Source organism: Corvus moneduloides, chromosome 2 (assembly GCF_009650955.1).
Source record: "Corvus moneduloides isolate bCorMon1 chromosome 2, bCorMon1.pri, whole genome shotgun sequence".
Taxonomy (NCBI): Eukaryota; Metazoa; Chordata; class Aves; order Passeriformes; family Corvidae; genus Corvus; species Corvus moneduloides.
The window spans coordinates 12668967-12693656 of record NC_045477.1 but is presented as its reverse complement, the minus strand read 5'-3'; the positions used below and the strand labels follow the sequence as shown (position 1 = coordinate 12693656).

General features: G+C 35.9%; 1 protein-coding gene across 1 annotated transcript in view; it reads left to right on the top strand.

Annotated features, from left to right (window-relative positions):
• Positions 1-24690, top strand: part of TMPRSS15 (transmembrane serine protease 15) — a 51081-nt gene that overhangs the window by 4435 nt on the left and 21956 nt on the right. Inside the window, 13 exon segments of the mRNA XM_032093848.1 lie at positions 188-229; positions 2497-2639; positions 4374-4418; positions 6720-6761; positions 7084-7119; positions 8982-9101; positions 13454-13562; positions 16261-16370; positions 17250-17387; positions 18451-18600; positions 20855-20957; positions 21395-21545; positions 22742-22883. Of these exon segments, the coding sequence (XP_031949739.1) occupies positions 188-229; positions 2497-2639; positions 4374-4418; positions 6720-6761; positions 7084-7119; positions 8982-9101; positions 13454-13562; positions 16261-16370; positions 17250-17387; positions 18451-18600; positions 20855-20957; positions 21395-21545; positions 22742-22883 (1331 nt within the window).

Sequence of the window (24690 nt, the reverse complement as noted above, 5' to 3'; positions counted from 1 at the left end):
GCATCTGCGCTATTCTTAATTAGGTCCTGATTCAGCAAAACACGTATAACACTATCTCCCATTACTAAACAGTTCCAGGACATGCTTCCATCCTGTCCAAAAATATTATAGTCTCAGTGGGAACCCTTTGGTGTTGGTTGTGATTTTCCCTTTCTTTTTTTTATTGTTCCTTTTTTTTTTTTTACAGGAAATCTGAAGGTGACCATGGCAGATTGACGTCAGAGACCAGGTATATGCATATAACAAAGTTTAGTTAAAATATGGGCAAGAGACAATGATGCTACTAATTTAGACAGTTCTTCTGTGGACAGCGTATAGATTAAAAAACCAAAAACAACAACAATAAAAACAAAACAAAACAAACATTTTTGGAATTTGGATAAGTCCCTCTAAAGAGGATGAAGCTTCAAGACATATCTTTCCTCTAAAAACTTCCTTTAGGATTAGATAAAAAAAAGTGATAGTCCCTGGGACTGTCAATTTAGAAAGAAAAATGGAAAGGAGTGAGAAAGGTAAGAAACTATCTAGAAAGGAAAGGGTATTGGTTTGTGCTGAGTTTGCTTGTGTAAAACTGCTTAAACTAGAGTCAGATCTCATGTCATTACCAGTAACTCAAGTTTCAAATTAAGAAAAGTATGAGGACCACTGTGATAGGCAAGAACAAAACAGAGCACAAAAGATTAAGATTCCAGCAGAACTGAAGAACCTTGAGAAAGGAATGGCATAACTGGCTGTGTCATAGTTGAACCCAGAAAATTAAAGTACACATTACATGACAACAGATCAATAGTTCTGTGGTATCACATGTTCTTGTGGCTGTAAATACATAAAGTTTATAAGTATGCAAAGGAGATTAGTGTATTGGAATGATCGTCCTTGCAAAAAAGCCCAGAACAAGATATTGGTATATTAGCTGACCACGAATATCAGTAAGTAATGGGAAGCAGATTTGAATTGGAGCAATCTTTTGATTGGAATAGTGAGGACATAACCCTAATTAGTTAGAAAGTGGAGTATGATCACTTTATGAAGGATTATATAACGTTAAGAGAATGGACTCCACAGCAGCAGGAGTAGGCCACTTCCGAAATATTGTCCTTGTGAAGGTAGATCCAGTCAGGAAATTCAGTTTCTGCACAAAGAAAGGGACTATTCTCGTCAAAATTTGGGCATCAGAGATGGAGACATCTCTGAGCAGTTTCCTCAAGACTGTATTTGTAAGTGCTGGATTTTTAGTTTTCTTGACAGGTCAATTTAGATGCTTTTTTTTAGGAGGAGACCAATTATGCCAAAGAACAGCTTACTTCTTTCTATGAACCACAATGGGAATCTAGATATCTACACTGTAAATAACTGTGTTGGGCAAAACTCTTTCTACCCCTGTATCTTGACACAACAATCACAGAAATCACAGAAAATCTGATGTTTGTGAATGTTGGATCTGGCTTTTAATACATCAGTAAGGATCTATCTTCACTTCTGCTTTGAATAACTTTGTCTCAGACGTTACTTTCTTTTCATTTAAAAAGTGTTTACCCCTTCAGGCAATCTGCTTGGTATTTCACCCTTGAAATGCTGTTGCTGAGTCACAAGGACAGCAATAAAAAGTTTTGTTTGCTCAGCATGGCCTAGAGGTTATCAGAAATACGCAAGAAGGAGAGTTTTTCTACATATTGCAAACTACAAACTATGCTCAGCAAAACGACAGGATTAATCACTCCTTACAAAGAGCACTACTGAGTCAGTTGCAAAAGGGTAGTTTAAGGATTAAAAAGTTTACACCTAAATTTAAGTAAAAGAAGAAAACCTTTATGTTTTGCAAGTCTCATACTTCAGCATTACCTTACTCTAGCTACAAATATAAAACTTCATAATAGTGTCTAGAAAGGATGGGAGAGAACAAACAGAAAACACTCTGGATAAAATTCAGACCCCATAGAAGTTAAATGCAGTTTAACCAGAGTCTAAACGACTCTGTTTTCAGCCATCACTGTTTCTTTGTGAGAATCCAGGCAATCACACAGCAGATCTGCAACAAAATAAAGAATCCAGAGATGGTATTTGCTTTGTAGAAGTGGTCACTTTGTATTATATTTTGCCACATGAAGGTATTATGCAATTTTCATAATACTTCAAAGTTCACCTTCAATATTTTAGGGCTAAAATTAATAGACCTGTTGAATGACAGTAAAGCTACTTTAGTTTCCCTCAAGTTCAGCTCCATTGCAGCAATTGAAATGAATGTTGTCTTGGTTTTTTCCAACAGTGCAAGTAACAGTAGATAAAGAAAGAACAAAGTTTCTCCAAGGTTCAAACCTACCTGATAATTAAGAGGTGCTTCTTTATGAGTCAACTTTGCCAGCCAATACTTAAAAACAATCTGCCTTTGCAAATGGAGCCACTGGTAGAATGAATACTGTCTAGATGATAGGTCGTATAGCAGATTTATTTCATCAGTTTGAATAACTAATTAACTTCTCTCTTTTGTATTTCTAGTGTTGTTGTGATCATCACCCTTTATTTTACCTGGATGGTAACAGTTGAGAAAGTAAAAAATGAGCTGGTTGTGGGTGTCATTGCAAATAACCCTAATCCTACTCAGACTTTGAAAATTGATGTGAACAGCATACAAATCACAGGTAATGTTAGTAAGTTTTTTTGTTTGGTGGGTTTTTTTTGGTTGGTTTTTGTTTGTTTGTTTGTTTGTTGATTCTACAAATCCATAAGAACCACAGGTAGCAGGAATGAAAGCTTTGGCTCCCAAACAGCAATCAGGTTGTTACTTTTTCTCTTGGGTGCCCTCCTCCTCCATTACAGACCTTTCAGTAGCAGCTGGGAGAACTATTTACAACCTTTTCTACTAGCACTGTGTACATTCACTAAGGAGGGAGTAAAGGGCAAGGTAGTGATTTCCCAGTGAAAACCACACAATCTCACCTCTTTTATGAAACATAATATTTGTAATCTTTTTAGCCCTCTAATTAAAGCAATTAAGCTCCAACTGTGTTGTTTCTTAAGTAAATACAGTTATAATTTTGTTCTGCTAAAAAATAAGGAAAGGACTCAGACTCGCAAAGAGTAAAGTAAATTCATTTATTGAAAATATGTCAGGAAGAAAAACAAACTGCTTTTGGAGAAGTGCACCCAGGGAACTGGCTCCATATTCCTGTAGAGCTTAGGTAAATGTAAGTGGGTGGAGAAAGGAATAAGGCTTTAAGGACTAGGTAGCTTTAAATCCTGCAAATATACAGATATAGTTATTTTATGTAAGTAGTAAAAAATTTATCAAAGCCCAAATGGAAGCCCTTCAAGATCAATGGGCATCCTTTTTATTTTTACCTGAATAAAGCTTCAAAACAGCCCTTCACTGAGGATGAGGTTAAAAACCAATCTGAATTCTTTGAAGCAGAAGTTGATTAGCTGACATTTGAAGACCTGCTGGAGTTACTATTAAGTAGAAACTGAGGAGTGGGAATCTGGCATGCCATGTCTCTTACTCTATACACAGAGGTGCATTTTTTGCTAAGTACTTCAGGTATTCAAAGGCCAAATTCAGAGTCTTGGCATATTTAATTCTCTTTACTACTTGTTTATTCCAAATTACTGCAAAACACTGTGGAAATTGATTGCTCATTATATGTCAAAAATGCCATAAAAAATAATGATCTTCTTAAAAGGTTCTATATCCATTTATGAACTTTGAAGTAGTCAAACTTTTACTGCTTTGGATCATCAAAATGCCTCTTTTCACATGAGATGTCACCTGTCCATTCCACCAGGAGTGCTTCAATAAACCAATTGTAACTAATTAACAATCACAATAATATGTGGCACTTTTGCATTGTGTATATCAATACGTTCTGCCAGAGACATTCTTATTTCAGAGAGGGAGAGAGGTGTAACACAGGTGTGACTTGCTTGAAATCAGTTTTCACTGTGATTAAAAGTAACTTTCTTTCTTGTAAACTATCCCAAGTTAATTTTCACTCATTCATCTCTTCTAAATACTGTTCTATAAGACACAGGTGCTCTGAAAATCTCTATAGAATAAAAAGCCTCAAGAGAGAGATTTCCCAGGTGAAGACATTCTATATGCAATACAATGAATAGGGATTGAGGATTGAAAGGGATTGCAGTGGCTATGAAACCTTGTAACTTCAATTCATTTTTGGGACCTTTCCTCCTTGGGAAGATCATGGAGTTTGAGAAAAGATTGGGAACAGGGTGAGATAGGCAAAAGGAGGGAAGCAGGACACTGACAGTGATTCAATGAGAAATAGTCACAGGCAATTTCTTTTTAATCTTTATTTCTGTCATCTAAAACCAGACACTGTTCTATAAAAGAAGTTTATACTAAACTTGCTTTCTTCCAGTAGCTGCTGAAAATCCCACTACAGTGATGCCTTTAACTTCATCAGGTCAGTATCTTTCACAAAACAGGCACTAATTTTTGTTACCAATACAAGATGAAGGAAAATAAGACTTGCTGTTTCAGCTCTTATAGCTTGGTAAAGCTGCCCTGGCTGCAGCTGGGGCTTGACTGCCAAGGTCCATTCAGTGATAATTAGCTGCTTTCACCATTTCTGACTATTTGAGAAAGCAGTGAGTGATCTGAAGTCTGAAAAAAAACTGTAAGAGCTTATTAGGGCATCAAACCAAAAGCTGAGTCTCCATTAACCAGCTGAGCTGCAAGCCGAAGTTTTTGTGGATTTAGGGAGGTAGATTACACTGGGGAGTCCTACTCTCATATTGTGGTTACTGATTTACTGAGCAATGTTGACAGACAGCCTTTCCTTCCACTATTCCTGGAAGTTTTATGATGATAAGATATGAAGCAGACAAAACTACCTTGGTCTCACAAACCTGCCAATGGTCAGCCAGAGAGATAAATAATACAATAAGCACTTTGTAGCACTAGGTGCAGGTAGTCACATGCAAACTGCATGCAAATTATCACATACACTCTCCAGGGCAGGCTACCAAACCTGAAGCTAAGCAATTGCCCCTATGAATATAGGAGGCAAATATTTATTGACATTCTAATTACAGCCATAGTAATGAAAGAGTTATTACTAGTCTGGTTACAGGCCTACTGATGTAGTAATGTAGTAATGTGTATAGTCCAAAGTGTGCAAGTACTGTAGTTTATTCCCAAAGATACAGTTTAAACTGCTAACATACAATTTTTTCTCCTATTTATCCCTTCCTGTGGTATGCTATCTTAGTGCTCCCCTGGGTCCTAAATTCAATGTTGCTAATCATCCTTAAGCAAAAATTTGGAGATAGGGGCATGTTTCAGAGGAAAGGGGAAGGGAGCTGGGAATTGTCAGCACGCCAGGTTGAGATGGCAGCAATATTCCTGGTGTGAATTTCTTCTCCCTTGGCCTTGTGTCTGCTTGAGGTAATTTTTGTATGTTTTTTAATACTGTTTGCTTCCTCGTCCTTTCTGTTTCAGTCCAAATGTCATGATATACCCAAGTTTTTCCATACAGTACATTTACATCTGCTGGATGCAGGGTTATGGCTCTGCTGACCCTGAAAACATCCTTTACCATCTCAACATGTTACTTTAGCAAGATTTTCTAGTAATTATGCTTATATCACTGCTGCCTCTGCCACTGCCCTGTGTTTTCCTGGAGGGATTTTGCTTTCAACTTGTGCATGCACTTTTGAGAACGTCTGTAACAACCACAATTTTTTCAACAGTCTTCAAGATGTAGCTCCCTGATAATTGTTTTACTAGAACTGTTTGCTCCTGCATGCATCTATGTTTTAGGTCTTGGAACATTTAATACCTTCTTAATTGGTTATCCTGTAGTAAATCTATCAACAGATATGTTGATATACATATGTGTATAACTCTTTGAAAATATGTGAAGGCATGAATTAAGCTTCTTTGTCTACAGTAGCTGTCAGAACAGTCCATCCATTCCCTGTTCTCCGCTCTCTCTGCCAAAGAAACTGTATCCTTAAATTTGCTGACACAGAATGCATGGTAACCAGAATGACCTAATTTAACTCAATAGTATTTGTTTAATAAGCATGTTTTGATAGAAAATTGGTAGGAATTCCTCCTGCAAGTTTGTGCACTAGTAGGTCTGGGAGAGCACGAACATTTAACAAAAGTAAGCTGCTGATGGCCAGTGGTCAGCAACTTCTGCCCACAAAACTGATGGATGACAAGCCATAGAGAAAGCCTTACTGCATCTCCCTCTTTATTCCTTCTCGCCCTTCATCTTATAAACTGAGGTTCAGGATCCATTACCTGTAGTGACATGGGGATTGTTTTCAGCTGAAGACATCATCATCCTACTCACATATTTGAGTCTTAATTTAGAAAGCAAAAATAGTAAACAGGGATGCTAATGCAAATTCAAAGAGGAAAAGAAAAAAGATAATTTGGGAGCTGGAAACACCAGGTGCATCCTTAATGAAGTGGAACTTCTGTTGCAGCAATCACAAATACACATTCCATTTTTCCAGACTGTTTTGCAGTTTACTATCACTAATACAAATCTGCTTATTTACCTTAGGCATTTGTTCATGTGTAAATATGTACATGCACAGGAATGTATATATAAACCTGTATTTAAATAGACAAATACTAGATAGGTTTGAGGCTCCTAATTGATTTGTAGAGCAACATTATTTGTCAGAAAATGTACACTTACCTTTTAGTACTAATGTTAAATTTGTCATAACATGTCTTGTTTCAACAGATCCCACGAGTTTAATTACAAGTTCCCTGACACGAACTTCAGGTGAGAACTTTTACAAGGGAAGGCAAGAAAGACTTGCTCTTATTTTAGTGGGGGGAAGGTAGAAGGAGGACAGAAATCTTTTAAAGTTATAGAAACACTTGGGTTTCTTGTAATTTTTTCTTATATTTATTGTGTCACTTGAGCTTCAGGACCAAGCCACTCAAGCTGGCATTACCATATCATTACCGGGAGTGTGGGGAGCAAACAATGCAGATATAAAAGCAGATTAACTGCTGCTTAATTCTGCCCAAGCAACTACAGAGGTGTTCCCAGAGAGCAAGCAGTAGAGTTCTAACCTCGGGTTGTGTTTGTCCAGATTCAGGACTACTCACCACAAGCGAGTCCTCAACAACTGTGGGTAAGTAACTGTGCGTGTGGTGGAGCAGGGAGCTAACACAGAACAATCTGAGATCACAGAATTGCACTGCTCATGTACAGCCTCTCCTCACAGCATTTAGTCCTCATATTCTGTTCCTGCAAATGCAGGATATGCAGGTTTACCTTAGACCAAGGAGACCTGTTCAAAGAGAAAGGACTTCTAAAACTGTACAAGTTACAAAAATGCTGCATGTGTTACATGTGTTGATGCACACATCGACACTAACACTGGCTGGTCTTTTTTTTCATATTATTTCTTGGCATTTATGAGGAAAATAAAATAAACAAACTGATAGCAAAGTATGACTTCAAGTAGACAGAAAGCTGAAGATGTTTGAATCTTTGAAAAACATTCTCCCACCATCTTACATGGTGAAATATATATGACATCTACAAGCAGTCTAAAGTGATCAATTCTTATGTGTGTACCGCCCTCGTTTAATTGAATATAGCACTTACAGCACAATTTACGGTAATTTGCCATTTAAATGAGAAGTCAGAACGTTTTAGTAGGAAAAGTTGATTTCTTTCAATCCAGGAGGTGGCAGTGCTGTTTAGTTTTCCGAGTTGAAAAAACCCAAAACTGATCATGTCGTATGTAAACAATGTTTCCTTGCCTGTTGGGCTGCTGCAAAACCTATTCCTGGGCTATTGGTTGGAAGTTTTGCTCTGGGTCTCGAACACACAGTTTTGTCTCTGCTCATCTGTGGAAATTCATTCACTGCCACTGTGTCACCTCCAACACTTGACTGGAGTATGTTTGGTTCATTTTAATTTCCAGCTGGATGCAACATGGCAAATCTTTTGGCTTTGCAATGTTTGCATTGCCAACACCGAGAGTGTTTTGCAAAGCACTTTGAAATGCTGCTATACATCCCCACCTCTGTCAGTCTTGGATACACAATATGATAACGTACTTAATCTGATTACAGAATAATATCCCTATGAAAAAAAAAAAAGAAAGAAAACGAAATTTTACAGATTACTATTTTTCCTTCTTGCATCAGAAATTTTGACCTTTTCCTGTAAGAATTTGTTGAAGGAGAGACAAGGAACTCTGTGAATAGTTCTATAGAATTTAATGCAACTTTAAGAATTTTGAAATTATTAGCTATCCAAAGCTTATTTTTGCTGCAGGTTTCTAGTCACTTTAATAGGACCTACTTGAATTCTGCAGATGTCTAAGACCAAAACCCTCTAAAGACTAAAAGAGTTTGTTTGCAATAGATGAACATTTCTTCTTGCAGAAATTTGCTCTTAACTTATACATTTAATTTGTAAATCTAACAAGAGTATGGCTTCAAATAATTCTGGTGTTTCAAAATCTAGTCTAAAAGGCTCTTGTTTTTTAAGATATGCTGGTCAAAAAATCAGATTCCTTAGCATGACAAGGTGCAACAGCTTGATGTGTTAAAATTGAAGAAATAAAATTGAATTGTATTTACCTAAACCCAGAGATTTTTCACTGTTATTTAAATCAAAGTACAGTTTTCTCACATTATTCGAACATAAGAAATTGGAAAATGTCATTTATTATATTGCATAAAGTAGTTTATTAGTGTAAAGGAAAAAAAAAAGGAATTCATAGACATTTTCTTCCAGCCCTACTTCAAGCTTAGTTTCAAAAAATATTTCACTTCTGAGAAATTTCTCCGTTCTGTGGCAAATTTATCTTTTTAGTATGTGATATTTCATTCCAGGCTTCTAAAAATGCAGTTTTGTAAAACACAATAGAGTGGTTGATTTGATTTTTGGTAAAGCAACCAGAGGTAAGTCAATTTTCCTATGTAGTGAGACTGCATTACTGCTGTGCTCTTATTGCTCTCATCTTTATTATTCCAGCTGAGTGTTTGCCACCTGCTGAACTCTGTGCTGATGGTGTAACCTGCATTAGTGAAGATTTCTTTTGTGATGGAGTCTTGAACTGCCCAGATGGTTCAGACGAATCTGAAAAACGATGTGGTAAGAATGTAAACCCCTGTAAATCAGTCTTTTTTAAACATGCTTAAAACTGTCAGTAGTTTGTAAATAGTTTATGGGCAATAAAGTGCACAGTGAAGTCCAAATCAATTCTACTGAAAATAATGAGAGTGATTTTTATGATCTTTATCATGCAAGAGGAAACAATTTCCTTTCAAATTCTCACTAATGAAGAATATACTTAACAAATAATTAAATATTAGAATCTATTTAAATATAAAATTCCAGAATTTGTTTCTTACTATAGAAATATTAATAAAATAAATACTATGTAAATGACAAAATTATATAGAAATTTACTATGAAGAAACTTACTATGAAGTGCATCAGTGACATCAAACGATGTTCAGACCAGATGACCTCCATGGGTCCCATTCAATCTCAGCCCTCCTGTGATTCTGTGAAACTGTAGATCTGAAACCCCACTGGTGTTTAACACAAAGAGTTTTTAACCTGCAGTGCAATGAGTTATTTGCCTCTCTCTTATCTTTGAGTACTGTGTCCATTACAGAGCCCCCCTCTACAAGAAGGACATTGAGGGGCTGGAGAGGGTCCAGAGAAGGGCAATGAAGCTGGAGAACAAGTCATGTGAGGATAGGCTGTGGGAGCTGGGAGGGCTCAGCCTGGAGAAAAGGAGGCTCAAGGGGAATCTTATCAATCTCTACAACTCCCTGACGGGAGGGTGGAGCCAGGTAGGGTCGGGCTCTTCTCCCAGGCAACCAGTGACAGGACAAGAGGGAAAAAAACAGACAGTGTTGTAGGGAAACCAGCTGTAGTTACAGTCCACTTCGGAGAGCTGGATGATTTAGCCCTGTTCACTGATGCCTGGTATTTCCAAGCAGTTTGGTCAGTTACCATTAGTGCAGCAATTTTGGCTCCTAACCTTCCAGAAGTACAGTTCTGGCTGAAGGACAAATTGTTGATCCATGTCTCTTACGTTACATTTTCAGTCTTTTCTATCCAAAACCTCGGACCTTCTCTAATTTTATGTATTTGAGTATCTTAGCAGATTTTACAAAAACAGTGGAATGATGGGTAAGAACCTGGATGCACATTTGGGATACCTGCCAATTTTTCCACCTCTAATTCTTCACTTTTGTCCCATTCCTAGAGAAACTTAATATGGTTATATGAAAGCTAAAATTGTATAGATTTTCAGAAATTCTTCAGAGCTTCACATTGAGATTTATGACCAACTCATAATTCATGCTACAAGTGCTCTTGCGTACAAAAGAGTTGCTGTCCTTCAAAACACTTGGTTTGTTTTTCATCTTGATTGTTATTCCCTCTAGTATTTCTGATTTCATAGTATGTCAGTGGTTTAAAAATATAGGATTAAAAAGTGAATTTTAGTAATCTCTTTCCTGCATTAGAGAGAATTCAGTAAAAATCTCAGATTCTCAGAAGAGATTCAGGAAATTGAAGACCTTTTATTTTCTTGTGTTACTGATTAAAATTATCTTGAAATGTTTCTCTCTGGCTCTGCAATGCAGTGCAGTAACAAAAGGCTTCACAAAAGTACAGCTAGCAATTTCAGTGAAAGGGTCTCTAGAGAAATGTGAAGTCTGAACAGCAGAAACTAATAATGACTGGCATTGCTGTAAAGCAGCCGTGTAGCACATAGGGGTACGGAAAGGGAGACCGGAGGCTGATCCCAGGAGGGGTTTCTGCAGACTCTTTGCAGTTATTATATGTCTAGACTATCATTTTGTGATTAACCACCTCACAGCATCACTACAGCACTGAGAGAGATTAATCATAAAGTAATGAACTGCACTTGGCAGAGAAAGGTCCTATCAAGTGAAGTATGTGGGCTTGATTTGATCAGTTTGGGGAGCTTCTCCCTCAAGTTCAAGGCTAACAGGTTGAAGCCCTCATAATGTCCCACATATGGAACATTAGTAAATAGAAATGGACAGCAAGAGGCATGTTGGGGAAGCAGTGGAAGTGGTTCCTACAAAGGATGTCTCCTGTCTCCTTAGAACAACTGCAGCTTTTCTTTGGGCTCCAGGAAGAGGCCAAATGTAATGAATTCCGTGACCCTGTCCATCTTTGACCACAGCTGCCTTCTCCCTGCAAGGAGGAAGCAGTGGAGGTTCTCTAGGGAAATAGGACCAGTCCCTGCTCTCTTCCTGCTCATTCCTGATGCACTAAGCACTGACTATTGCTAGGCTGTGGATGACCTGCCTAAGGACCTTTTCCAGAGTCTTCCTGTACTGTTTCAATTTACTCACTGTCTCTTAAGGAACAAGTAAAAGGAAACAATAAGAAGATAAGAACAATCATAATAATAGGGGACTGGAGCATCTCTCTTATGAGGAAAGGATGAGGGAGCTGGGCCTGTTCAGCCTGGAGAAGAGATGAGTGAGAGGGGACCTCATCCATGTCTGTCATGGAGGGATCAGAGCATGGACCAGGCTCTGCTCGGTGGTGCCCAACAATGGCACAAGATGCAATGGGAGAAACAGATGTCCAGGAAGTTCCACCTGAACATGAGAAAGAACTTCTTCACTGTGCAGTGACCAAGCACTGGAACAGATTGCCTAGAGACAATGTGGAGTCCCTCACTGGTGATATTCCAGAAGTTTCTGGACACAATGTGCTCTGGGATGACCCTGCTTGAGCAGGGAGGTGGGACCAGATGATCCACTGTGGTTCCTTCCAACTCAACCCATTCTGGGATTCTAACAGAAATGAATAGCCAACACTTGCCATTGATTTTATTAGAACAGTATGCTTATCTTTTGTATTTTTGTCCATCCTATAAGATTCCTTTTAGATCAGATTATGTCTTACTTGTAAACAGCACCACTTTTTTGTAATCTTCATTGATAACAAGCTGGGCACTTTCCTCCTTCTCACACCAATTTTCTTCTCATTGGCAAGCACAGGAAACACATGAATTAAAGTGGTGAGAAAAAGTACTTCTACATCAATACCCAGCTCTAATGCTAATATAGAATAAAAACTATCATTCATGGACCTTTTTTCTCTATGTATTTAAAAACTTATCTGTTCTGTTTTCCTCTCAAAGATTGCAAAAAGGAATATGTTTCTATTTCAGCTCAAGCATTAGGCATGTTGGCAATGTTCATCCTGCACAGTCTTTACTAATGGTGTATGGCTGACTGAAACAAAGCTTTATTTTTATTTTGTGTTTGCTACAGTGGTAGGCAGAAAGAATTTTACACTTATAAAATGAACACACAAGGAGCCCCAATTTATTCTTTTATATATGTAATTTCCCAGAGGAGGGCTGTGCTCAATAAAATTCCCATTTAATTTTCAATATGATTCGTTATTCGTAATTGGGACAGTCATTATAGGTATGATTTCATTTCTGAAATTAATGAAAAGCTCTATCTAATTTCTGATCATCTACCTCAAATTGATGAACTTGTCCTTACCTCTCCTGATAATCATGTGTGTTACTGATTTTATACTTATGTGAAAGTCTATGATACTTTTTGAAAAACTGAAGAAGAAACATCATTAGACAGATTCCTAACACAATGTTCAAGAGATGCAGAAAAAGCTTCAGCAGTTCTTCAGTGACTGCTGAAATAAAATAACTCTACATGAATTATCATTTCCAAACTTACTAAGGCTTAAAAATACCTTTTTTTCTCCTAAGTAACTGGTTTTTAAAGTGAAGAACTTTCATAGAATGGAATAGCAGCACCAAGGAAATAAAAATAATAAAAGGCCTTTGAAAAAATAGATGATGATGGATGACATTTACCTCAGCTGAATGAATTCAATAGCTGGCAGGAAACTTGGGAGATCCACTTATCTCTTCGAGTACCCAGTAATATATAAGGCGACAAACAAGGAAGCTCATAAAAGTAGAGATAGCTGTAGTCAACCATATCCCTTTTTGCTTTTATTCATATGATATCAAATTGTCTCTGGTAGTACAAACACAGTTTTCTGATTTAAAGTATCTATAGGTAAGAACTGGTAAGGTAAGATCCTGTCTCCTTATAAAAGTATAGAATAAAATGGAAGAAATAATTGGATTAACTAAAACCAGTTGTTGGATTTGAATTATTTGAATTGGTTTAGACTAGTTTGGATTTGTTGCATTGTATCTAATTTAAAAGTGAAATTTCTGTACTGTTTTTCTTCTCATACAGTATTTTGAGATCAAATATTGATAAGAATTAGAAATGGGAATAAGTTGATAGTGTATTTTACTCGGTCTTCCTACTGTTGCTTACAAAGCAATTCCAAGGTAATCCATGTAAACCAGTATCCAGGGTCACCCTCATTTTGGCTCTGATTCTGTTTTACAAATGTCATTCTGACAAATGTTCTTCATTATATCTTTACAGCTGCAGTTTGTGATGGAAAATTCATGTTGACTGGCTCCTCTGGATTTTTTCACTCTATGAATTATCCAAAGCCATATAATGAAAATATTTTTTGCCAATGGATAATAGTGTAAGCCATTTTCCAATAATTTTGTACCTAATGTTTTTTTGATTATGTAGTGATCTTGTTTCCTCCACAATAGTCTTATGCCATTTGCTTTTATTCCCAAACATTCCAGCATAGAAAATATGTAATACCATTTTCTCCCTCGTATTTATGTAACTTCTCTTTAAAAACCTTCATGCATAGGCTCCATAATTATATCAATAATTTCCCCACTTACATAAGTTCTTAGGTATGATTTTGAGAAATCTTCTGTGTAATATGCATCCAGAGGAACAGATGTGTAAACTCAAAATAAATCACATAAAGTAATTGCAAGATTTTTTTTCAAAGTATTGCATTAAATAGTAGTCTTCAGGTAATGCTTTTATATGACGTAACTCTTACTTAACAGAAGGGATTTTCAAGAATTCCTTTGTCATCATCTGGTTTCATCTGGGAGTTAAGAGTACCCATGTTTTATGTAATTTAGGAATATGGTAAAGAATTGCATAGTTAGCTTTTGATATAATAGCACCAAATGCCTTTTAAGCCTTAGGCACAAGAAGTGGAATTTTTTTATTGCAGATATATACCTACAGACAGGGAAAGCTGTTTGATTTTGACACTCTAGGTCCACTTCATAGGCCAGGGAGAAAAAAGACAGCCACACTATATGAAAAAAATCTCATCCTAAAGTATATATCTAAAAAAAAATTATTTGTTCACAAGTTAGTCCTAAAAATCCTTCCTATGACTGCCAATTCAGAAGTTACTGCTTTGAAAGGCAGTAATTCTTATTATGGTTTTGTAATAATGGCTGTTCTTGGATTCTGAGAAGTATTAATTTGGCGGGAGATTTCAAAGGAGATTAAGAAATTGCCTTTAAAATTGGAAAAGGTTTGGACTTCTCATTCCAAAGGCTCCTTTGAAAATGCTAGGCTTTGATTTTGTTCAGAACTTTCATCTTTACCTTGAAGTCCTGATTTTCCTTCTGTTTAGTACATTTTTTCCTTCTCATCTTCAGCAGTACTGTTCACCAATAATTACTGGCAACACCTGGCTTTAAAATACGGGTGTGTCCCAGGAAAAGAACAAGATTTTGTCCTTCAGAATATGTCTGCCTTGTTTCTCACTTCACGGTGTTGCAGAATTTGAGCACAGTAAATAAACATGGCCCAAGGGCTCTCCTTCCTTCTAAACTGTTAACATTGCTCCAAGTGCTGCTATAGCTGCAAGCAGCATTGTATTAGGTAGATATCTATACCAGGTACGTAGCTAATAAAAGCTTCATTTTGGAAAGAATCATGAGCAATTGCAAATAATACAGTAGATGTTATGCAGATATGTGTAATTGCAGACTGAATAATAACGAAAACGACCATTTGAATTTATTTTCCACTTAATCTGCTTTAAAAATAATCTGGCAACGGTGAGAATAAAGGCCTAACAAATTCTAAGTGGCACTCAAATTTTGTCTTTCTTTCAAATAGAGTTGTTTCTATGAGGGAACATTTTAGGTTTTCCAGTAACCCATGGTCTTTATTATCCCTATAAAAATGTGTTAAAAGGCAACCTATAATACATCCGAGACTGGATTTTTCTTGTGTCTGCCTTTGTATAGATATATTTCCCCGTTACCTTTAGGAAGAGCTTTTACATTTTCACCCCATTTAACTCCAAATGAAGATCCAATCTCCTATCCTTTTAAAACAGCTGTATGCTCAATATTTCCCTGAAAGTTTAGCTTCCTGAAACTTTCAACTCTATGTTCTACTCTTTTCTAAACAAGGCTATTTCTTCCCTCTGGTGAAATATGAAACAACAGAAACCACAACAACAATTTAAAAATGCAAAAATTTTTAATTATTTACTCCACACTTCTCTACTAATCATTACTGATAAGCAGCAGCAGATTGCTGTTGAAAGCCTGTTTCCATTGAGTCTCTCAATTTCAGAAAAAGCAAATAGTGGTAGCTAAGATGATAGTCATAAAAGTGTTTTAGAATTTAGACTACCATATATGTCTAGTGGAAAGCAAATGGGAGAAGAAATTAAATATAGATTACTCAAAGAGCATAACTGTAGCAAAATAACGCCAAGATTTTTTTACATTTTGCTTCAAGTGAGTTTTGTCATTGAACTTTCTGTATTTGGGATTTATAACAATTTCTCAATATGTGGGTTTGAGATCATCAAATCTGCATGCAAATCCTGGTTTTGTCATGAGAGACAGTATTTTGGACTTACAGGAGAGAGATTTTGATATCTTGCTCTTCATATTGGTATCTTGATACTCTTCCTCTGGCCTTGGGAAGTCTACCTGAGCAGTGAGATGATATCTAAGAGTAACATGTATGAAAAAGTGATTACAATTCAATGAGATGCAGAGGACAAAAAAACCCAACCAGAACCATACGAAAAACCCATTGTAGAGCTGATAATCACATTCTAGAGTTCAGAACATTCAGTTTCTAGAATATACTTAACTCTGGTGAGTAAAGGTGTACGTGCACTGTTACAAAAGGTTTATGCCCAATTCCTTTGGCAATTTTACAAGCTAAAATTTAGACAAATAGGTCATCTTAATTAATAACCTTGATTAATATAATTTCATGTTGCTTCTGAACTTAACATCATTCAAGCACTCATTGACTTCAATGAGTTTACTACAGTCAAAGAATAGATTTTCAGTTTTGAGTTTATTTTTGTCTTGTTGCCTTAGAGTGCCTCAAGGGTTGTCCATTAAACTGAACTTCACTTCTTTTGAAACACAACCGTATTCAGACACATTGAGCATTTTTGAAGGATTAGGACAAAACAAGGTTTTAAGAGGTAAGTTTATTTTTCAACTAATAATACTTTTCCATTAATAGAATCTAAGTGGTAAAATAAGTATTTTGAGGTATAAAAAGTTGTATATATACATTTAAGAGGAAGACTGGATCTGTGTAAAGTTGCCCTGTTAGACAATTAATCTTAATATACCTGTCTGCCCTTAAATTTGATGAGATAAATGCATCTCTTATACATTAAGAAATTCTACTTGTTTTTTAAGATCTTATTTGAATGATCTTGATAACTTCATCAGCCTCATGGTCTTGTGGTGTCCATGTTTCATTGGAAATATATTGTCAGAAGTTCCTGTAATATCACACACAGTAACATAAAACTAAAGCATCTAAACTGAACTGTGAGAAGTGCTACCAAACTCACTGAAAATCATTACAAGTATGGCATTGCTTTCCTCAGATCCTGACATACTGATGATACCTTATCTCTGTCTCTACATTCTACTCTGAAAACGGGGATTGTACCCATTTTTCACAAGACTCAGTCAATTCGGCTGAATTCCATCAGAGGTGGAAAACATCTACTGAAGATAGAATATAGAGAGAGAAGTCAGAAAGATATATTATTTTTTATCCTTGTTTTTGGAAGCAGGTAGAGAATGGGAATGGCAAACTTTAAAAGACTAGCTGATATCCATATTGATGGATATGAGAGATGGAATATGCAGAATATTTATATGTCAGCCAAACAGCTAAATGCTTCAGGGGTTTGAAGCTATTGTAGTAGGATCACAATACAACAGGGAAAGCATTCCCTAAGACTCAATAAATTAATCCACTGTGCTTTTGTGACAACACTGGAAATTTTAATCTGCATGGGATTATTTTCTCTCTGACTATATGTTTTCTTATTTGTTTTCAGCTTCTCTGTCAGGGAAAAGTCTTGAAACAATTTACATTTTTTCCCATGAGGCTACAGCACAGTTTATGTCCGATTATTCAGAGAATTATAATGGCTTTAATGCAACATACACTGCATTTAATGCAAGTGAACTAAACAGTAAGTGTTCTGTGTGTGTGTCTGTGTGTGTTTGTTTTTTATCCCAAAAGTTTGGTGAATCTATATTTTCAGTTTGAGAAAATGGAAGTGGAAAGGGAAGCAGCATTTTCTGGCCTCAGTCTACTAACTAGTTTCACTTTGAAAAATTTCATACTGTTTTAAATATCAAATAAATTATTTCAATAAGGCCATTCACAGGTTTACAGGCCTGTGTCTAGCAGTAGGGTGATGTCTAACAAAGCTCATTTGTGTAAATAAGACTGTGTCCATACTTCCATCAGATTCCTCTCAGCCAGTCTGTTCACTAATGGATACTATGAAATCATTGACCACAATATCTTTATAAATAAACATTCAGAACAACAGTTACAAATACCATTCAGGAAAACACCTGCTTCAGTAAAATGGCATTAGGAAAAGTCTGGATGCAGTAAATCTACAGTGACAACAAAATCCATCAATATGACTCATGCTTTGTTGATTGGATAAATGAAGGCTTCTTGAGCCGCTAAATTTGGAGCAGGAGGTGAACAGGGAATGTGGCTGGGATGGAATATGCTGCAGAAACCATCCAGAGGGCCAGCAAGCTCTTGTCATGTGGAAGCTCTGACAGATATGCATTTCAAGGCACCATGGACACTGAAACATGAGAACAAAAGTGGTGAGGATGCTGCAGAAAAGACATGTGAGCAAAGAAGGAGCAAATGAGAAGAAAGAAAGGGGCAACCCAGGGGGGTGGAGCACAGCACTGGGCTCTAATGGTGAGCCCTTTCTTCTGGAGCAATCCAGGCCTTGGCAAAGAGGAAAAGAAGGATCAGAAAAAAAGGTTAGTGAAAGAGTGAGAGAATATGTAGGGCCACCCTTCAAAAATAGTGTTTTGTTAACAAGTACAAACAACACATTTATTTGAGTAATTCTGTTACATTGCATAAAGATGAAATTGAGTCACTGTGGGTTGGTTTACAAACATATTTAAAAATTTACATTGTTCATCATTCATTCTTGTATAATTCTGAAAAAATACCTCTGTCACCTTTTATTTACTAGAAGTTCTTATTCACAGATTATGAGAAAATCAATTGCACTTTTGAAGACGGCTTTTGTTTCTGGATACAAGATTTAGATGATGATTCAGACTGGGGCAGAGTTCAGGGTCCTACTTTTCCCTTGATGAGTGGTCCTGAATTTGATCATACATTTGGCAATGTGTCAGGTAAGACCAAAAAAAGTGACTTGAAGATTAAAGGAAAAACTTGATTTAGCTTATATCACAGCATAATGAGTTCTTCATAGTGGTATTACCAGGATGTCATTTTATTCTGCCATAAAAATGAGTCAGGACTACCAGACAAAATGTTTTATGTTACTGATTGCCATCTTGTGGAAGCATACCAAAACTAAAAGAAGAAATAAAGAAATAAGTAAAATGATAAAAGTTTCAGGTTCTGAAAATTTTCAATGCTATTATTACATTAAAATGCCTTATGTGAGAAAGGAATTCCTATTATGCAAAAATGTTATAGGTCAAAAACCTGCATGTTGAGGGAAAAAGATATAATTGCATATTAGGCAAATCACTTCTATTTCATCCCTCTCTACTGCTGACATCCTCATGGTTGTCACAAAATAATTTTGATTTTAAAAAGTTGACCTGCAGTTTACAGGGTGCATCTGTGTCCCCAATTACTGCACAGCAAACACACCAACTGTGCCAAACACACAAACAGTCCAGTAACCGTTACAGTTAAATAACTTAATTGGAAGAGTGGTCATAGCAAAAGAGGAATTTATTTAAAGAGACAATACTGATAGGAATTGGATTTTGAGTGTATCATGAATCCTTATCCCAGAATAAGACTCCATACATTTTTTACCTTTTCAACAATAAAACCGAACGATCACTCTCTCAGTTGATTTATCAGTCCATCTAAAACCGAGTAAAACATAAATTGGATTTTGCAATGCTTGTATGTATTCTATGCAAGACTTACATAAAGCTTATTCAGTGAAAAATAACTGGGAAAATTGCAAATTATTCGGAAAGAAGTTACTCCTGGGAAACGAAAAATAGTATTCTGCACTTTATCAGATAGAAATTATTCACCCCTCTCTGAGTAAATGCACATTTTCTAAACAATCTCCAGAACACTGTTTTGTCTTCCCACTTGGCTCCCAGAATGCAAATCGGATGAAAGAATGTAAAATTTGTTTAATAAAACACTTGACAATGATTTTTTTCTCTTGAAAATACTAATCTATTTTGGGTGTTCTCTATTTCCCTGTGCCAAGTCTAAGCTGACATATGTAATGTTCCTATATGTAATGTTACTATTGTGTTGCATATTTAAATTTCTGTGACCTGTGTTTTGTGTAAAAATGTGAATCACATCATTAATATCAGGCTATTACATTCAGTGAAGCTCTATTTTTGATTTTCTTCTCTTGAAAAGTAAAGAATTTAATACACATTCAAAAATTGATTCTGAATGCTCAGAGAATTGATGAAACAAAGATCAAGAACTGTCCCTTTGATTATATGAAGAACTTTTTCCTTTAAGTTAGACACCATTTATATTTTAATGCATGCTCTCTAAGTCAACAGATGAAATTAAAGTCCTGGTTCAGATTTCAGACTAATTTTCAGGTATTTTAGCCTCCCATATTAAAAAAACCTAGATAATCTGGAAGTGTAAATAACAGAATACAGTATCTATAATTTAAATTACATAATTATATTCATTTGAAAATTCTATTAATATAATATTTGCATATAAATGCATTAGATAGATAGAAGAAAATATGAGATTACACACATGATTTGAATAAAGCAAGATTTTTATTTTAAATCTGCCTAAGTTTGCATTTCTTATGACAAATCCAGTGCTTCTGTGGCCTGGCCTCATATGGCAGCAAGAGGTCCAAATTCCCGGCTGCAACAAATTATCTCAGAAAGAGCTACAAACTCATTTTCACAAATAAAGGAAGTTTTTGGTTTTTTATAATGCTTCACCTTGCTATAAAATATTCACATAGTCATTCTGTCACCCTCTCAACACGCAATCCATATTTCCTATTGTCATACGGATGCAAGTTATAAAACTGTCAGGAAATTCTCCTGCAAAATCACAAGCAATATCAAGCAGGAAGACATTTTTATAAACCCAGTAGAATTGCTGCCTTCACTACATTTAAGGCAGGTTTCCCACTGACTTGAACAGGACTGGTTTCCCATTGCTTATCTAGTTCTGAGGAGTATCCAAGAAGCTTAAAAGCTCAATTTAATATGTCATTGAGTGATGAATACATCTTGGGATAATCATTCACATTTACTATGTCAGGAATCTTCCAAATCATGCAACACTATCCGTGCTTGATGTTATTTTTAATGTAAACACTCTAATTCAATAAGTAAAAAAGAAAAAAGAAAGTTCTTCTGTCCTGGCTAAAGTGCGCTCATTATCTTGTAGGATTTTATATTTCAACACCCATCGGACTTGGATTCGTAGAAGAGCGAGTCCGGATTCTGAGTTTGCCTTTGGTCCCTTCAGATATGTATTGTCTAAGCTTTTGGTATTGTTACATCGTTCCTAAACCTATACTTTTTTTAAGAAAATACCTAAAGAGCTTTCTTTCAGATAAAATATTAATCCCACTCAGCGTGCCAGCAACACCAGCCTGGTTCTGTTTGGATTTCCATGATCATTCTCAACTCCAGGCGTGAAGTTCAACTCCTTTATAACTTTGACTCTTACAGTTAACTTTAATGTTTTTTCTTTTTCACCCTTCATCCAATATTCATTTCTGAACAAAAATAATATTACGAATCCCTGAAATGTTTTTTGTCATGAAGCTTAACTAGGCCTCTACAATTCCAGGTGTAATCCAAACATGCAATTAATTTTATTTTCATGCTTGTGTCAAATTAATCCTGATTTGATAAACCATTGTAATTTTTTAATGGAATTTGACTTCGTTTTAATAATACCCAAATGCTTTTCCCCCTCTAGGTATTTCATGTATGGTGATAATGTTTACCGTTTAAGAGTTAGCATAGGTGATGAGCATGGTCAGGAAAACATCATTTTTGAGAAAGAAGGAAACTATGGAAACAACTGGAATTATGGACAAGTAACTTTAAATGAAACCTCTGATTTTAAGGTTTGTTGAACTGCCTCTTTTTTTTTTTATTTTAGCTAAATTGATATCAGAGTTTTCTGTGTAATGAACCCAAAGTTGCACAGCTTCAAAGATACTTAGTATCATTTAACAATGCGTGCCATCAAATAAGTATTAGCGTGCAGAAGACTGGAATCCCCATTTGAATTCTCGCATCCCCTTTTCCTTACTCTGGGATTTAAAGATTTTTGTATTGCAGAAAACAGAAAACCTGATCATTGTCAAGGAACAATGAATGTTATAATGAGAGCTTTCCACAAAACAAGAGTTTTCAAAGCCTATCAAAATCTGCTGTGGAATATAAAATCTCAATACTGATGTGAAGCACTGAGCCATTAGAAGACTTAAATTTAAATTGCTTCAGATTGTGAATCAGTGTTTTCACTAATTACTTACAGATTAATCCACTGAAAGTATGTTGCAGATGGAAGTGATTTTGACACCACATGGTTAACAACTGACCTGACTTATCTGTAAACAACAGGAGGAGATTTATTCCAGACAATTCTTTCAACACCTCTTTTTTGAAAACAATTTCATTTTATAGGTATTTGGGATGGTTTGTCCTGCTACAGTAGTTTTGATTGATTTCTGGCAAGCACTGCCAGAAAGATGCATTTAACATCTAAGGAAATAAATGCATCCGTGACCTGGCTGCATCAGATTTCCAGAAAATATGTGGTCATAACCTCCCCAAAATATGTAACCACATATGATCTCAAGAAGATTGCTATATGTATTTCACCAGCACAAATTCCTTGTTTGCAGGATTGCTTTAAATTCGTGGATATTAAAGAACAGTACAGAACAAACGAGGTTAATTTCAGTTTTTCATGACATTAATTCAGGAGAAGTTTGGCCTGATAAGCAATGAAGAATTGTTTTGAAAATTACATGGATTTATATATAAAAAGGAAAGGTACTGACTATTTTTAAATAATGTTCATCATTTAAATGAAGAAGGTACTACATTCCTTAGAATGATCCACTCAGTTTGCATAGTGCTGCTTTGTTTTGTGAGGAATTCTGTCTCATCCCTGATGCTTTCCCCTGAGTGTAGCACCAGTGTAGCTTACAGTGGAAATAAGAGCATTCAAGAAAAGACAGAATGACACAGTGCAGGAAGCTGAAAAACGTTCATTAAATCATAAAATTCTATGTTTTTCCCCTGAATTCAGGTTATTTTCGATGCCTTTAAAAGGAGTGGTCCCAGTGATATTGCCGTGGATGACATTGGCCTGACAAAGGGAAAGTGTAATGAAAATAATTATGTAGAGCCAACTGTGAGGCCAACTGTTGCTACCACGCCTTTAGTTCCTAGTAAGTAAACACTAAATCACTGTTGATTTCCTATTACTGTATTTGTGTATCAGTGGATCAGAATTTTCAGCCTCAATTTTATAAAAACCTCTCTTCAGAATTATAGAGTTATCTTCAGAGTAACATACTAAGATCCAGTTCCATGCCTCTCCAGACACATTGTACAACTTGATCCAGACCCTTCCAGCTGCAGAGCATTTTAGAGGAAAGTACATAGGTTTAAGCTTCCTCAAAACATTCCAGTTTCACAGAGCTAGCCAGGAAAATCTCACAGAGAAAAATAGAGAAAGTACCTGTGACCATCCTTACAAATCTGGGTGACTTTTATAAGAGAGAAGAAAGATTGTATACGATGTTAAACAAGTCCGAGCACATTCAAAGCAAAAACCAATACATATATAAATAAAGCTTGTGGAAAAATCATTAAAATATCTAATGGGGCTTGCTTTGTAATTCATTCTGTAAGAGGATGAAATTTTGGGAAAAAGAATTTTTACAAAAGACCTATCCACACATGGCTTCAAATCATTAAAACAAACACTGAGCATGTTCCAGGATTGCCTCTTATTAGATTTACTGTGCCTTTTGAAGCACAGCTGGTTGCTCTCTTGACAGCATTTAGTAAATAAAAATGGCCTAAGATTAAAATAATAGTAAGACTGTTTGCGTTGTATTCACGTTGAAACACTGTATAATAATATTGTCGTTCTCTCAAATCTGTCACCTCCAAATCTACTGCAACAGGACAGGTAAGAAAACAAAACCTTCTAAATATAAGAGCAAAATGCAGTTTTAGAGCTCCATCATGAGACACAGTGAGGTAAAGTTCAACAAGGTGTGTCTGTCAGCAAAATTAAATTTTAATAGCAGCAGTAACTTCAGTCATAATTTCCCAAAATGAGTTTTGGAATTTATTTGCAGTTTTTATTGAAGTAATTTTGTGGAGAGATGCTGAAGCTTGCCCCCTCCATCAATCCTTCAGGTGCTGTGGGTAAACACACCTCACAAGTTAGCACCAGTCTAATGATCAGGGGTTGAACAGCCCTGCGGTAAATAGTACCTGAATGATTCTGAAAAACACCAAAGGAATATCAAATTATAGATCTTTACCCAAAATATGCTGATAAAATTTTAATATTCAAGAAAAGGACATGTTAATATGGCTTATAACTCCTTATGAATGAGTTTAAAGAGATCCATGATACAAAAGGACAGTCCAAGCTGTTGCTGGCAAAAAAATAGCTTGTTTTCATAACTTTGTTGGGACATACTACTACATCCTATCTGTAACCTGATGAAAAAAAAGCAAATGCTTTCAATCATCTTCAAAGAAGTATGAAATTACTTTGATGAATGTGTACAAGCTTACTAACACTAATGGTTTCACTACAAATGTCATGTCCACAAACGAGACATAAAAGAATTTGAACTGAGTCAATTTCTTTTACTAGAATTAGAGCTTCAGTACAAGTCACTGGCATCATTCACAGTGCCACAAGAGTTCCTTGAAACGTAAAAAAGAATATTTTTGATGGTGGCATAGGGAAGCAGGATTTGCTTTTGTCCTTTGCACAAGACTGTCAGATTACACTTTCATCTAAAACAAATCTAAGATTGCTTTCATCTTTGTGTTAATAACCTGTCTTTTAACACAAACAGTGGTGTGTAAATGACAATGTAGATTCCACACTTAAGATGTGTATGTCAATATAAACTGAAGTTTTGGCCAAAGCACAGAGAAATTTATTTATGCATAGGTCATATATAATTTCTAAAGCGTTGAGAAAATCATCTGTTGTGCTCAACC